The sequence below is a fragment of the Lepisosteus platostomus genome, chromosome 14 (assembly GCF_059453375.1).
Source record: "Lepisosteus platostomus isolate fLepPlt1 chromosome 14, fLepPlt1.hap1, whole genome shotgun sequence".
In the NCBI taxonomy this organism is placed as follows: domain Eukaryota; kingdom Metazoa; phylum Chordata; class Actinopteri; order Semionotiformes; family Lepisosteidae; genus Lepisosteus; species Lepisosteus platostomus.
Genome location: NC_142624.1, coordinates 15152149 through 15165920, shown reverse-complemented (window position 1 = coordinate 15165920; position 13772 = coordinate 15152149). Strand labels below are relative to the sequence as shown.

The following is a 13772-nucleotide window of genomic DNA, read 5'->3' as shown; positions in this document are numbered from 1 at the left end:
AGTTACTTAATATGCACCACAATACAACTATAAAATGCACTAGTTAAGACCTCATGGCAGACTAACTAAAGAAGGGACTGTAACTACAGTACAGCTCATATGCCACTAGAGACCACCAAATGGTCTTTGATCTTTGTAAATAGTCTCACAGTAGGTATCGGTTAGATTATATTGTCTAAACATTCTCACATGGTGTTAATTATGATTTGTTTGGTATTTGGCGCTCATGGTGACAGTGGTGGTTGATTTTTTAGGGCTGTTTTTTTATTTTGTTGCCTTAAAAGAATTAAAATAAAGCCTCTTGGGCTTAACCTCTTGTAACCACCCTCTAGTGGCAGGTCTGCTGTAATCACACCCCTTTCTTTAGCATTTTAACATTTAGAGCAGGGGTGCCCAGCCTTTTTTAATGGAAGATCTACTTTTTCATTTGCCAGTCCAGTGCGATCTACCAGTGTGAATTTGAAGCTCTGATATATGGAAAAACAGACTCTGGGCACATCAGTACAATACCCACCACTAAAATAACAGGTAATGTTTCTAATTTTAGAAAAAGAATATCCTACCTTAATGTGAGCATTGGCACTGAGAAGCTTACTTGAGAACACTTGTGATTTTTTTTTAGTGTTGACACTGCTGATCATGTTGATTACATTTATATTTTGTCCCTGCAGCTCGTCAACTCATTTAGCAGTTAAGTCAAGTCTGTGAGGAACGCTAAATCCAGAAGCCACTAATCATCCTCTAATTGGCTATATTCACCATGTTTAGACAACTTCATTTGATTTCAGGCAACAGCTGTCTCAACCTCGCCAAAAATGTTTGTTTTTGAAATCTCCAAACAGCAAGTCAGCAGCCTCAGCAAATGCTTTTTTAATTTCTTGATCCTTGAATGACCTTTTGTGTTTAGCCAGGACGTGGCTCACTTGAAATGATGCAATGATTGCCGCTTTCTCTCTTGTTTTAGGCCTCGTGAAAACCAGCTGCAGCTAGTTGAGATTTTAATTTTTCCACTTTTCTGTTCTGTAACTCACTTTTAGCGGGAAAGTCCATATCATATGTTTTGTATGCAGTTTTGAAATGTTGTTCTATATTTCCCTTTTTCATGTAGATTTCATTGCAGATTTGAATGCGAAAATACAAAAAAATAATCATGCTCCCATTTCTTGTTATAACGGTCTCTTTGCTTCCCTGAGTGCTGGCTGACACTTTTTTTTCAGTGTCAGCCAGCACTCAGGGAAGAGACTTTTACAACCCATTCGACAAGGGTTAAACACACACAAGGGCAGTAAAATGTATGACATTACCTGTCCAGATCTGAATGAATTTTTAGGCTAGCGAAAAAAGTAAATAGTCAAATAGCCCATTTACTTTTTGCCAATCAACTGCAAGCACTCCGCGATCGACTGGTTGGGCACCCCTGATCTAGAATGTTGCTTTTGTGAATTTTGTTTTCATAATTGTGGTTACCATGTTACAGAAAATATATTACTGTTCTGGAATAAGTCTGAAGAAGGCTCCACAACTATAACACTGTGTTAAATATCTTAAACAAAACAATATTTGTTTCTTTCATGTTGGTTCTTCTGTTCCATTTTCAAGGGTGTAGACAATGTTGTGTTTCTTTTCTTCTCTTTTCAGTTCTGTGAACTGGAAAGTATTACTTCTTAATAGTAAGGTATGCTTTTGTATGGTTTTGTAAACTTCTCTTTTATGTCAAACATCATCCAACTAATGTTCATTCATAACACATCTATTGCTAAGGAAGTATATGTAAAGTATACACTTTGTAAGTAAGCCACTTTCTGGAACATATGCCTATTGGTGTCAAAGATGGCCACCTGTTAATTGAAAACACCTGCAGAATGAAGCACGATTGGTGTGAATGAGTAATTTGCACTCAGTGAGAGTGAAAATCCACATGAGGGAAAGGAGTTGTCAGGTTAAGCTCTGTGTGGAATTAACCATTTCTCTGGGCTAATTAAAATGTTATGAGACCAGACAGGAAGAAAAGAGTTTTATTCTGCATCTAGCCTATAACCTGGAGGGAGAAGAAGCAGAAGGAGGAGAGCTCAAAGCTCACTGTGGGGTGTCACTGTTCAATAAGGTTGAGGTGTACTGGAAAAGGGTTAGCCTGATGAATGTGGACTGACTGGAGCTGTCATTACCTGGAGGAGTGGGGCATTGCTTCATAAGGTAGCAGTGTACTCTTTTCCCCACAGCTGAGAGAGAGGGCAGTCTAGATAGCATAGTCCAAAGTGCACCCTGTACCTTATTAGCAGTTGGACGGATGGTATTGGAGTGTGTGAGATGAGAAAAACAAGCTAGTTGCTGCTGTGGTAGGGAAGTTAATGGAGGTTACAGAGAGGTGTCGCTAGCCAAATTAGATTAGTTGGGAAAGTCCAAGATTGTGGAGGGGAGTTACTGGTTGTTAGTGAAGATGGGTTAGGAGTAAAAGCAGAGCTCAGCTGAAGTAATTATTTTAGTGAAGATTACTCCTGGGTTCCATGGTGCTGCCAAGAATTGGGTGACAGAGTTAATTAGGTTGTTATGTGATTAGAGTCATGTGAGAAACTACTTAGGAGGAAGAGGACTGTGTAGTCATCCCCAAAAAGGGAACATTGTGGAAGAGCTGGGATGCTAAAGAGGTATTGAAATGTTAAAGACTTTATGTTGGTTTTTCCACTTGAAATATTTATGGTACAGGATAACTCATCTAAGTGATAAAACACAAAAACAGCCGAATGTCCTTCTTCTTCTCCATTTGAAAAGTAGAATAAAATGGGAGATCAATTTGCAAATATTCTTCAAATAAATTTTAATTTGAAGTATCTATTGACCAAAAATGTTGCATATGTCTTGCCTTATTTCTGACTGAGTTATCTTGTTGAAACGTGAGCATCTCATCTGGCGTAATAAAATATTTAAGATATTTAAAATATTTAAGACAATAAATGTAACTGAAAGACTGTTTTAACTTAATTCATTAGCTATAATATATACAAAACATTGTAGCAGGACATCCTGCAATGACCTTATGTTAGTTATTAGAGGCCTCCATGTATGGTCTCCAGTAATACATTTATAAGCAGGGCTCCCCTGTCATATACAGTATGGAACACTAAGTGATTAGAATGTAATCAGTATACAGGTTTTATTTGTTTACAAACATAGACGATGGTGACTGGAGAGAAGGATTCATTGTGAAGCTTTAAGAAATTCTGGCTTAATGGCTTTATTTTAAGAAATTAAAATTTAAGCAAGGTGTAAATAAAGCCTAGAAATTGCCTAAAAGCCTAGTTTGCATCTCTGATGAAGTGGATAATGATATCAAAGCATATATGTTATTGTGGAAGATAATGGTTCAAACTGAAATAATTTTAATTAAAATGTCTATATTTTTGGTAGTTTTGTTTTTAAACAGTTGTTACACTTATGACACATTACAATGTGCTGCTAGTCACCTGTATGTCGGTTAGCATGTTAGTTGGGTCACAATGGGTGTATCAATTAATTTCTTTATAAAAGAAATAGGTGATTTTGCATTTTCATCTAGGTTATGTTTAGTCTCTTCTCAATAGCTTGGAATGCAGTATATAATGGACACTATTTTAAAGGCAAGCATAAAACTAAGTCTTTTACACTATTACCTCAATTTGACTACCTTAAAATGACTTCTGTGTTGATTAAAATGTAAATATCTTATACTGTCTTTTCAGTATATACTGTAACATTGGAGACCCAATTATTTACTGCTGATCTAAGTAAAATTTTATAAAGCAGTGAACCTATGGACTTTTCATCTGAGATTCTTCCTATGCAATTCTGTGCAAATTACAATGGGTCAACTGCAACAGACTGAAAGCAGGGTACTAACTGGTGTTCAACCTGTGGTTAGCATGTAGCTCTGTGATAAACTAGTGTGCTAACTTAAAGGGGAACTGCAACGCTATTTTTATATTTCGAGATTGGAAAGAATCAGCACTGATGAGTGCAATCTCTAACCAAATGTAATGTAGTTACCATGAAAGTAAAATGTACATGGTAACGCTTAAAATATCCAATTTATATTACAAAATAGATTAAATTTCCACATAACTGCATGTGCAATGACATATTCTGCGATTCAGAACAATTAAATGTGGCCCTATTACATTGTAAACAAGCAGGCTGTGAATACATCTCTTAATCAAATAGAAATATTGAACGTATTCATAAAACTATCGTGATGGATATATAAATACACACAAGATTAAATAGATGATAAAGCCAGGGAGGAAGAGGCAACTGAAGTAATGCGTCTCCTCAATTTCAACAGCAGGCAATGAAGACAATAATAATGATTTTCGTCTGAAGGATCTTGATGCATAGTGTGATCGTTGAAATTGCAAACTTATGCCAACTATCAAGGAATCAGATGATAATGGAAGACCACAGGTCTGCAAGGGAACAGGTAAACACTTATTCCAAGCTGAAAGGAAAAAAAGAGACAAAACATTTTGGGCATGTGTGAAGAAGTTATCTTTTTTCCTATCAGAATTAAGAATGAATTCTAGAATTAATCTTTACCTGTACCTTTGCAAAAATGTATCAGGCAAGATTATTTTAGCATTTTGACTTAGGATAAGAGTTACTAAAATACATAACATCACTGATTGCCTGCCATATTGTCAAAGTTCAATTGGAGTACCTACTCGAATTGCTGAGGCTGTAATTTCAAATTTTGATCATGCAAAAATAATTCTAAAATATACTCTACCTATTATTGTGTTGATTACTTGATCTTTTCAGTCTCCTGTCTTGATATGCCAAAACTAATCTTAAAGAAAAATAGTTCCATTGCCCATTTGGTCAAAATAATGCCCCCTACAGATTTTTCCCCTGGCGCCAGCCCTGTACCTACCGTAGTTGCTTTTTTAAAAACTATTTAGCAATGAAAAGATTTCCAAACAGAACATGTACAAAACAGAAATGTAAATGTTTGCCTTCATCTTTCATTTTTGTTACATAATGTTTATACATACAGTACTTATAAAATAAAACCATTTACATTATGCCAGCAGATTCGGACTGGGGTTATACAAGAAAATACAATTGTTTTAATGAGAAACACAACAAACAACAAAATAGTCCACACAGAAATATTACTGTATATTCTCTCATAAACTGATATCAGGTCTCAGTGGGGAGATAACATGAATCCATGTTTCCCAGTATTTCTTAAACCTCTCCTGTAACCTGAGAAAAAAAGTAATCTTTTCCATTATATAGATTTCAGTCACAACATTAACCCATTGTCCATGTGTTGGAGATTGTTTTTATTTTATTATAAGCCATTTTCTTGTGATTGCTTTTTTACTAGCTGCTAGGAGAATCCCCAATATGTACTGTATCTATCCTTTACTTAAATATGATCAAAGTAAAATTGAAAAATAATGTATTTCTTTCCAGATTGTATTGTTGGGATAGATCTTCATATTTTTCTAAATTATCCTGTTTCATCATAGTACATATTGCTGTAATCCCTTTCACTGCCCAAATCCTAATTCGTGTATAAGATTTCCCAGAAGGGAAATCTGAATCGAAAACTATCCACTATATGAAGAACTATATTGTAACACCCTCGCCTGGTGGTGAGGAGGAAGCGCCCCTAGGCGCTCAAAGTACCATTGGGCAGGCTGGGAGTTGTAGCTGGGGAGAGTCTGAGGGTCAGCACGATGACCAGCGGCTGACCTTACCTGGATAAATAATGTCATAGTAGTTCTGTCCTGTGTAGTCTTATAAGTGTATAGCGTGTTGTTAAGTAATTACCACCCTGAAAGTATTGTCAATCGATTGTTTTTCAATCAACTTGTGATGGTTTTTGCAAAGCGACTTCAGGGGCGAGGTTAACAAAGAAGTAATTTATACTCGCTCTAAAATGACCGATTAAGAGGGGTTTTGGGAAACGCATTAAAACGTAGCACGTACACTACGTACGTACATCGTAAAGTTGTTTGTTAGTCTCTAAGATTAATCATTTTTGTGAAACACACCCCTGGTTGGTTACTGACTTAAATATTTTAGGAATTATTGATTTGGATTGTTGTTTACGTAATCTTCTTGCTAACATTTTCATTGATTTGGCTCCCGATTCGTTTGCTTTAGACATTTAGACATTCCTCTATGATTTGTAATTTATTTATTCCCCAACTTTCAATAGGTGTTTACGTATTTTACGACTTGTGTTTTTTATGTTTTTGTTCTATAGTTTTTAATTCGGATTGTAATGCTCTTAATTTGGCTTGTCTTTCTTTTTATATGAACAAGTGCAAATAAGTTTCCTTCTAAGTACTGCTTAAGCTGTATCCCACAGTATTGCTGGAGAAACCTCTCCCATATCATTGTTCTGTAAAAACTGTCCAATCTCATGTGTAATTTGCTCTTTAACATCATTATCATTCAGAACACTACAGTTCATCTTCCAGGCAGTATGCTTTTTTACCAGATTTAAGTCTAATGTCAGATAAACTGGTGCATGTTCAGATAAATCCAAGGTTCCAATTTCACAGTCCTTAATTCTTGATCTGTCTCATTTGTATATAAGAAAATAATCAATTCTACCATATGAATTATGAGGTGCAGAAAATGTGTATAATCCCTTCCTGTAGCGTATAGATCCCTCCATACAAATAAAACTAGGTGTTCTATAGATCTATTTACGTATTTCTCTAATGGTTTAAGTTCCCTTTTACAATTCTTAAAAGTATCTAACTTTGTATTTAAGTAAAGATTAAAATATTTTTCAAATATCAACACTCCCACTATTTCTGCAGCTATTAAATCAAATTAAAAAAATCTTATCGCTTCCTGGTGGTGTATAGATATTAAACTGTAATATTTGTGTGCATCAGCAGTAAAACTGCATGTTGATTGGTGGAGGGCTGAGCGGGAATAACGGTCGCTCAGGGTAACAGGCCATGGTGAATGTAGGAGCTAACGGGTTCGGAGTTACAGGTAAAAAAATAAAGAGTTTGTTCGAGTGTCACATTGTCGTCCTGAGTTGTTAATTTCTACACTATATGTGTACAAGAAACAAGGCATAAACAATGTAATTAGAGAGTCTTCTATTTTGCCTCTAACGAGGATGGAACTACCATCTTTTTCTTTAATCTCTGACAAATACTCAAAGTTAACTGTTGCCGGAATGAGTATAGCTACTACCCTTTTACGTCCCATAATATGAGATAAATAGAACACTTTATCAAAACCCATTCTTTTCAATTTAGCACGTTCTGCATCAGATAGATGAGTCTCCTGGAGAAACACTACCTGGGCCTTATCTCGCTTAACTTTTATTAGTGTTCTACTTCTTTTTATAGGATTATTACGGGGGCCAAGAGCTACGGTGAGATAAGGCGTGTTGTGGGGGAGCTGCTGCGGTGTAGCAGCGAGGGCCTCACTCGAGACCAGGATCAGCAGCTGCGGTCTCTCCTTGCCAAGAATGAAGATTTGTTAACGGCGCGGGATGAGGACTGCACCCACACAGCTCTCACACAGCACATGTGCTGCTATTGCGCCCGGAGGGAGCAACGTGAGGAGGCCGCCCTCAGCGAGGGGGAAGCGAGCGTAGAGGCCACGTCCCTGAGCGGGCCGTTTGATGTGGCCCTGGCAGATCTGATGCAGCAGCAGGAGACAGACCCCGACATTGGGCCGGTACTCTGCTGGAAGGCGGCGGGGACCTGGCCCATGCAGGAGGAGCTCGCCCCTCATCCCAAGTCCATGAAGGTGCTGTGCGCACTGTGTCCAGTTCGGGAAGAGAGGGAGGGTGGTGGTCCTGCACCAAGATTGCCTGGCTCCCTTCAGGGCTCGCGAGGGGGTGCTTGAATGGGATCGTGTGGAGGAGCCCGGTCCAGATTTCACCGGGCCGTGGGGGGCTGTTGGGGAGGACTGCCAGACTCCACCTCCATGCAGCGGGTGCACTCGCCGAGTGCTGAGGATGCTGCAGGATTGTGTACTGGATGTAGGCAGGCTATTCGACGTCAGAGGGATGCCAGACGTCTCAGGTGGGGGAAGTGTAGCGCATTCGCCTGGCGCTGTGGCCGAGGAGCGCCCGGCTGTGGTACGCAGCAAGGGGCAGTACGGGAGTAGTAGTTGTCAGGGCGGGGACTAGGAAAGCCGCTGACCAGTGCATCTGACCCACTGTAAAATGGACGTAGTTTGGTGATATCACGGATTCTTGTAAATAGTTCCCTGGTTTAGGACCCCTGTTATATCTGAGTCACTGTGTCCGTCCTCGCCAAACCTGAAAATACTACATTATTTTCTTTCAGCTTCTTTTTTATTTCTTTGTATAGCCATTTCTGAAGAACAATCGGGTGCATAATCATGATCCAAATATACTCTTTTGTTTTCATAGAACGGCTCCTTTTCTCCCCAGGCTTTCATTAAAACCTCTTTCTTGGTTTTAAATCTTAGAAACCTGATGACAATAGATCTTGGTCTGGACTCAGGGTTCACTGGTTTGGGGGCCAGAGCTCTGTGAACTCTTTCAATCTCTAGATCGATCTCAGAGGGGAATTCAAGTTGTTCTCTAATAAACGTTTCAATGAACTTGGTTATTGACCCTCCTTTGCTCTCCTCCGGAATTCCGTAGATCCTCAGATTCTGTTTCCTCGACCTGCCCTCCAAATCCATTATTTTGGCCTCTAACTGCTTCTGTTTCTGCAGCAGGTGTAAAAGCACACCATATGTTTTTTTTACCCCACTCCTCTGTTAATTAATTAATTCCTCCATTTTGTTTATCCTTTCAATCTTCCTGTTTATTTCTTCAGTATGGTCACAAAGAGTCACTATTAGGAGATGTGGCCAGTGAAGCCATGGAACTAGTGAAACGTGTCTTTGTGGTAGCACAAAATGATACTGACCTGGCAGAGGCAGCTTGTAGAGCTGAATATTGGAATCAGAAATTACCAGGAATACTTGAAGGTGTCTTACCTTTTTCATATCGTATAAGACTGAAAGATTCTGCTTGTCAAGTAGTTCACTCTCCATGTCGTGTTCCAGTACCCATAAGAATGGAGCTGTGTAAGGAGCTGGATAAAATGGAAGCTCTGAAGGTGATTTAAAGAATTGAGGAACCTACATAATGGGTCAACTCAATGTTTGTAATGTAATGTTTCTTTATTAGCCCTATACAATTTCTTGCATTAGGAATTTGTCTTTTCACATACCCCAGCCTTTTCTCCATGGAGACACAGACAGGGAGAGAAGCTTGGGGTCAGAGCGCAGGGTCTGCCATTGTACGGTGCCCCTGGAGCAGTTGGGGTTAAGGGCCTTGCTCAGGGGCCCAACGGAGTAGGATTCCTCTGCCGGCTGCGGGATTTGAACCGGCAACTTTCCAGTCACAGGCGCAGATCCTTAGCCACAGAGCCACCGCTCCGCCCCAATGGTCTGTGTGAAGAAAATTAATGGTGCTTTGCACATCTGCATGGATCCAAAAGACCTCAATGAGTGCATAGTGAGGGAACACTTTCAAATTCCGAATTTGGCAGTGAAAGGCAGTGAGAAAAGAAAGGCAGTGCCTTTCTTTCTCACGAAGAGGTGTTGCCATACCACACGGTGATCCCGTTGGTGAGGACGCTCTCGATGGTGCAGCGGTAGAAGTTCACCAACACATGTATTGGCATCCCCCATCGCTTGAGGCACCTCAAGAAATAAAGGCGCTGCTGAGCCTTCTTCATGATAGTCAGTCATCTTTAGAGATGTGAATTCCCAAAAACCTAAAGCTGGTGACTGTTTCCACTTCCGTTCCATCAATACTGAGTGGGCTGTGAGTGTATGGCCTGTGTCTCCGAAAGTCCACTATTAGCTCTTTCGTTTTCTTTATGTTCAAGTCCAGGTTATTGCTATGACACCACCTAAGCAGCTGTACAACTTCATCCTAGTTTCTATTACAACAATAATGACAGCAAAATGCAACGTCAAAAGGTTTCCAAAATAACCACAAGTGAACAAGTTAAAGAATTTTAACTTGCAGATAACAATGCAGATGTTTACGAAGAAATTGGAATATGCTACCATTACCAGCTACTGTATAGAATTATTATATTTATATCCATAAATTAATATTGTTAATGATGTTTTACAACTTATTTTTATTTTCAGCTATCAGAATTACCCTTTAGTTACATAATTCCATATTAATATTCATATAAAGTGGATTTAAATAAGCACATTAGGGAAACAAAATTAAATAAAGCCATCATTAACTAACATCTAAAACGCCACAAGTGCCAACTTTTAATCATCTTTGGCCAGTGAATCACACAGCTGAATTACACAACAGTATGCTGCAACATATTCTAACACAGCAATGAATTTTACTGTGCGTTCTGACTGGCTGCATCTTTATAAGCCTCAGCCAGTGGAGGTCATGAGCACCTTCTCCTCCTCTGTCCTGTTTTTTTTCACACAGCCAGGACAGTAGAGGTAAAATGGAACATTGTTTGGCACTGAAGAGGATGGTGGACACAACACAAACCAATTTGTGATGATTGCAGTCACAAAAAGAAATAAAAAACGCATCACTACACTCCCGATGAAAACACTGCCCATTTTTATAACTCAAATAAACATATTGTAACGCTTACGGCCGACAGGCACTGTGTAAGAGCCGGCGTACCAGAGCGGGTGACGTCACCGCCCTTCCCTGTGATAGCAGGACCACAGCTACTGGGCTGTGGAGAGATCTCTCTTTGGCTCACGGGGCTAGGTCGCTGCAGAGAGACGCGGGAGTCCCGGGTTCGAGCCCCGGACGGTGCAGGGGCCGACCAGATGCGGCAAGGGCGCCCGCCTGAGCCCCCGTTGCGTTACAATATTGTAACGCCCTCGCCTGGTGGTGAGGAGGAAGCACCCCTAGGCGCTCATAGTGCCGCTGGGCAGGTTGGGAGTTGTACAGTAGCTGGGGGGAATCTGAGGGTCAGCACGATGACCAGCGGCTGACCCTACCTGTGTAAATAATGTCATAGTAGTTCTAGTGTCCTGTGTCGTCTTATAAGTGTATAGCGTGTTGTTAAGTAATTACCATCCTAAAGATGTGTACGTGTTCCGTCAGTCTCCTCATGTGTGTGTATATCCTGTGTTTGGTTTTGTGATTGTTTAAGAAAAAAGCTGTCGCTTGGTTCGTTAATCGCGTCTCCACTGGTCCTCTGTTCTGAGAAGAACCTGTAAACGCTACAATATATACTCTCAGCACGCTCTACTCCCACTTTTATCATTTCGTGATAAAAACAAAACAGAATGTAGTCATGTAACATGAATCATAGGGCTGTAATATATAATGAAAAGCATTTGTTTTTAGTAGGAATTTTGTATAGAATATATGCCTAATAAAACGTATTTTAGTATGTGAGTCATAAAGGTCTTTACATTCTGTACAGTACTGTGCTATAGTACTCGTAACCCTTTTAGTATATTTACAGATTACCATCATTTTACCATTTCAGAACAAGCCTGCTGAATGTGCCTTAAACAGTTATCCTAAAGATTTCTTATTCCGTGAGTGCACATTTTATTGAAACGCTCTAAACAATGCACCAGCTTCATGAAATTACGGTAATTTCAGTTGTACAGAATGAGTCGACCTATTATCGACTCATTTTGTAAAACTGAATAAATAATGAATCATTAATTACATCCTTATGTATTTTCCCGTAAAAATAAATTAAACAAAATGTAACTTTTTGTTTCACGAATAGGTTGCATACGTAAAACAGGAAATAGGACAAACACTTTGGATTTACAGTCAGGCTGTGCAATGAACAGCCTTTCATGTTGACGCTTTTTATACTGCGTCTCAGGAAGATAGAGGTCCTTACGTCTGTTTGTCGCATAAAGTGGAGTAGGGCGAATTGGGGGTCAGATTTTGAAGACTTGGAGGAATAAAGTCATGGCTTTTCGAGTGTTCCGTCTGTTTATGCCATCGAGTGCGGGCTCTCTAAGAGTAGGAATCAGAGTGCAAACGGTAAAACGATCCACACGTGGGAAAAAAAACAATTCTCCCGGTTATGTCTAAATATTTGTTTTTTTAAGTGTTACCTACAACGCATGAGAATAGCGGTATTTTTTACATTAAGAGTCGTTGTTGTTTGGAAGAAGTTGTTAAACCATGTATGACGCTAGTTTCTTTTAAGAACCGCTGGATGAGATTCTGGGTTCAATTAGCTTCGTAACATCAACACAGACTAAATTGGCTAAATGACCTATCATTTGTAACCTTTCTTATGCTCTTAAGGACTTTGTAATTTTTAGCTGCTGGATTTTTATTTAGTTTGCAGCTTGTAAGATGTATAAGATCGCTGCAGGTTAAAATTTAAACTTGAATGTAGTACAGTACTTGACTTACATTACTTTTATCTGCAGTTTATTTGCATTAATAAGCAGGTCATTATTATGACAGTTTAGAAAGATCCGACCAATTAAATATCCATCAATCAAACATCAATAATATTCACATACTTCACATAGACCTCAAAATAATAAATTACATTTACATAGCGCAAATATAGTCATTATTATAACAACACAGTCATCATTGGACCACAGCCACAGGACAGAGAAGGGACAGTATAGGAAGACCCACTTCATCCAACTTGTAAAACACTAAAGTGTAGCACAAATATGTATGTATTAGCACCGCTTACTGAAGTCCATTGAAAATGGGAAGAATCAGCGTAAATATTCATCGATGCGTTCATGTTAAACGAGAGTGTAAGGTAATATAAACGAAATGCCCATGAAATCTTTCTCAGAATGTGGCAGCCCTTTTCTTTATATGTTCAGTTAAGACTCATCTCGCAGCTGTGCACTTCAGGTGAGGGATCTATTGAGATCAGATTATCGGATTAATAATCTTTAGATTTATTTTATTTAAAAGTATAATTAGTACGAAATACAGCATGAGGAGTTATAATCATGATAAGCAAAATTTTCAACAACAAGCTACCTAATAATGTTTAATAATTTATGTAAACAATTGTGAGTGTTTATAGAGATAAATTATATTTTCTATAGAATACAATAAGTTCTAACATTAAATCCACATTCTTTATAAGATGGTACATCAATGTAATATATAAAACCTCTAGTATTATAACATTTAGCCTATCAAATGTCATTTTTATACATTGCTCAGCGAACATGTCCGATAGCACAGCTGTAGATAAATGTAATTTGTAAAACTTTCAGTTATTATAACGTTTAGCCTATTGAATGTAACTTTTATGCATTACCCAGTGAAAATGTCCAATATCACAGTTGTAGCTAAATTTTTGTCTGGTTGTTCTTGATGTTCTGATCCTTAAGTTGGAGAATTTTCTATTAAAAAAAACATTCAATCTTCAATGATAATCAATCATTTTTATATATGATTGCGTATCTTTTATATTAAACTTGCTATCGTTAATCATGTTAAAGGTGAAATTTGGAAATGACAATGTTGAGAGAATGTTGGAGTTGTCTGATCCACTGTTACTTGTTCATGTGTCTGGAAAAAGCGTATCCATTGGTCTTTGAATCTTGATTGATAGTGCCTTAATACAAACCATGTTTTCTTATCAGCAGAACGTCAGGTTTTTACACCATATCAGCTTTCTGAAAATGTGACATTATTCTTTCTTCGACATAGAGCGTTTTGATTTGGAACTCTAAGGAAATGCTAAGGAAATGGTTAACCATTTTCAAATTATTAACATGATACATTATTATTAATACAATCAACCTAAACCAACATTACT

General features: G+C 38.5%; 1 protein-coding gene across 2 annotated transcripts in view; it reads left to right on the top strand.

The window, feature by feature from the left end:
- The first annotated feature begins 11842 nt into the window (after positions 1–11842).
- The window catches only part of ndufa10 (NADH:ubiquinone oxidoreductase subunit A10), a 28598-nt gene continuing 26668 nt past the window's right edge, over positions 11843–13772 (top strand). The window contains exon 1 of one of the 2 annotated variants that reach the window (XM_088607195.1): positions 11843–12001. In XM_088607195.1, coding sequence (XP_088463321.1) covers positions 11927–12001 — 75 coding nt within the window. In that variant the 5' untranslated portion in view covers positions 11843–11926. The remainder of the gene's footprint in view (positions 12002–13772) is intronic. The other variant, XM_088607194.1, reaches the window with a different exon arrangement.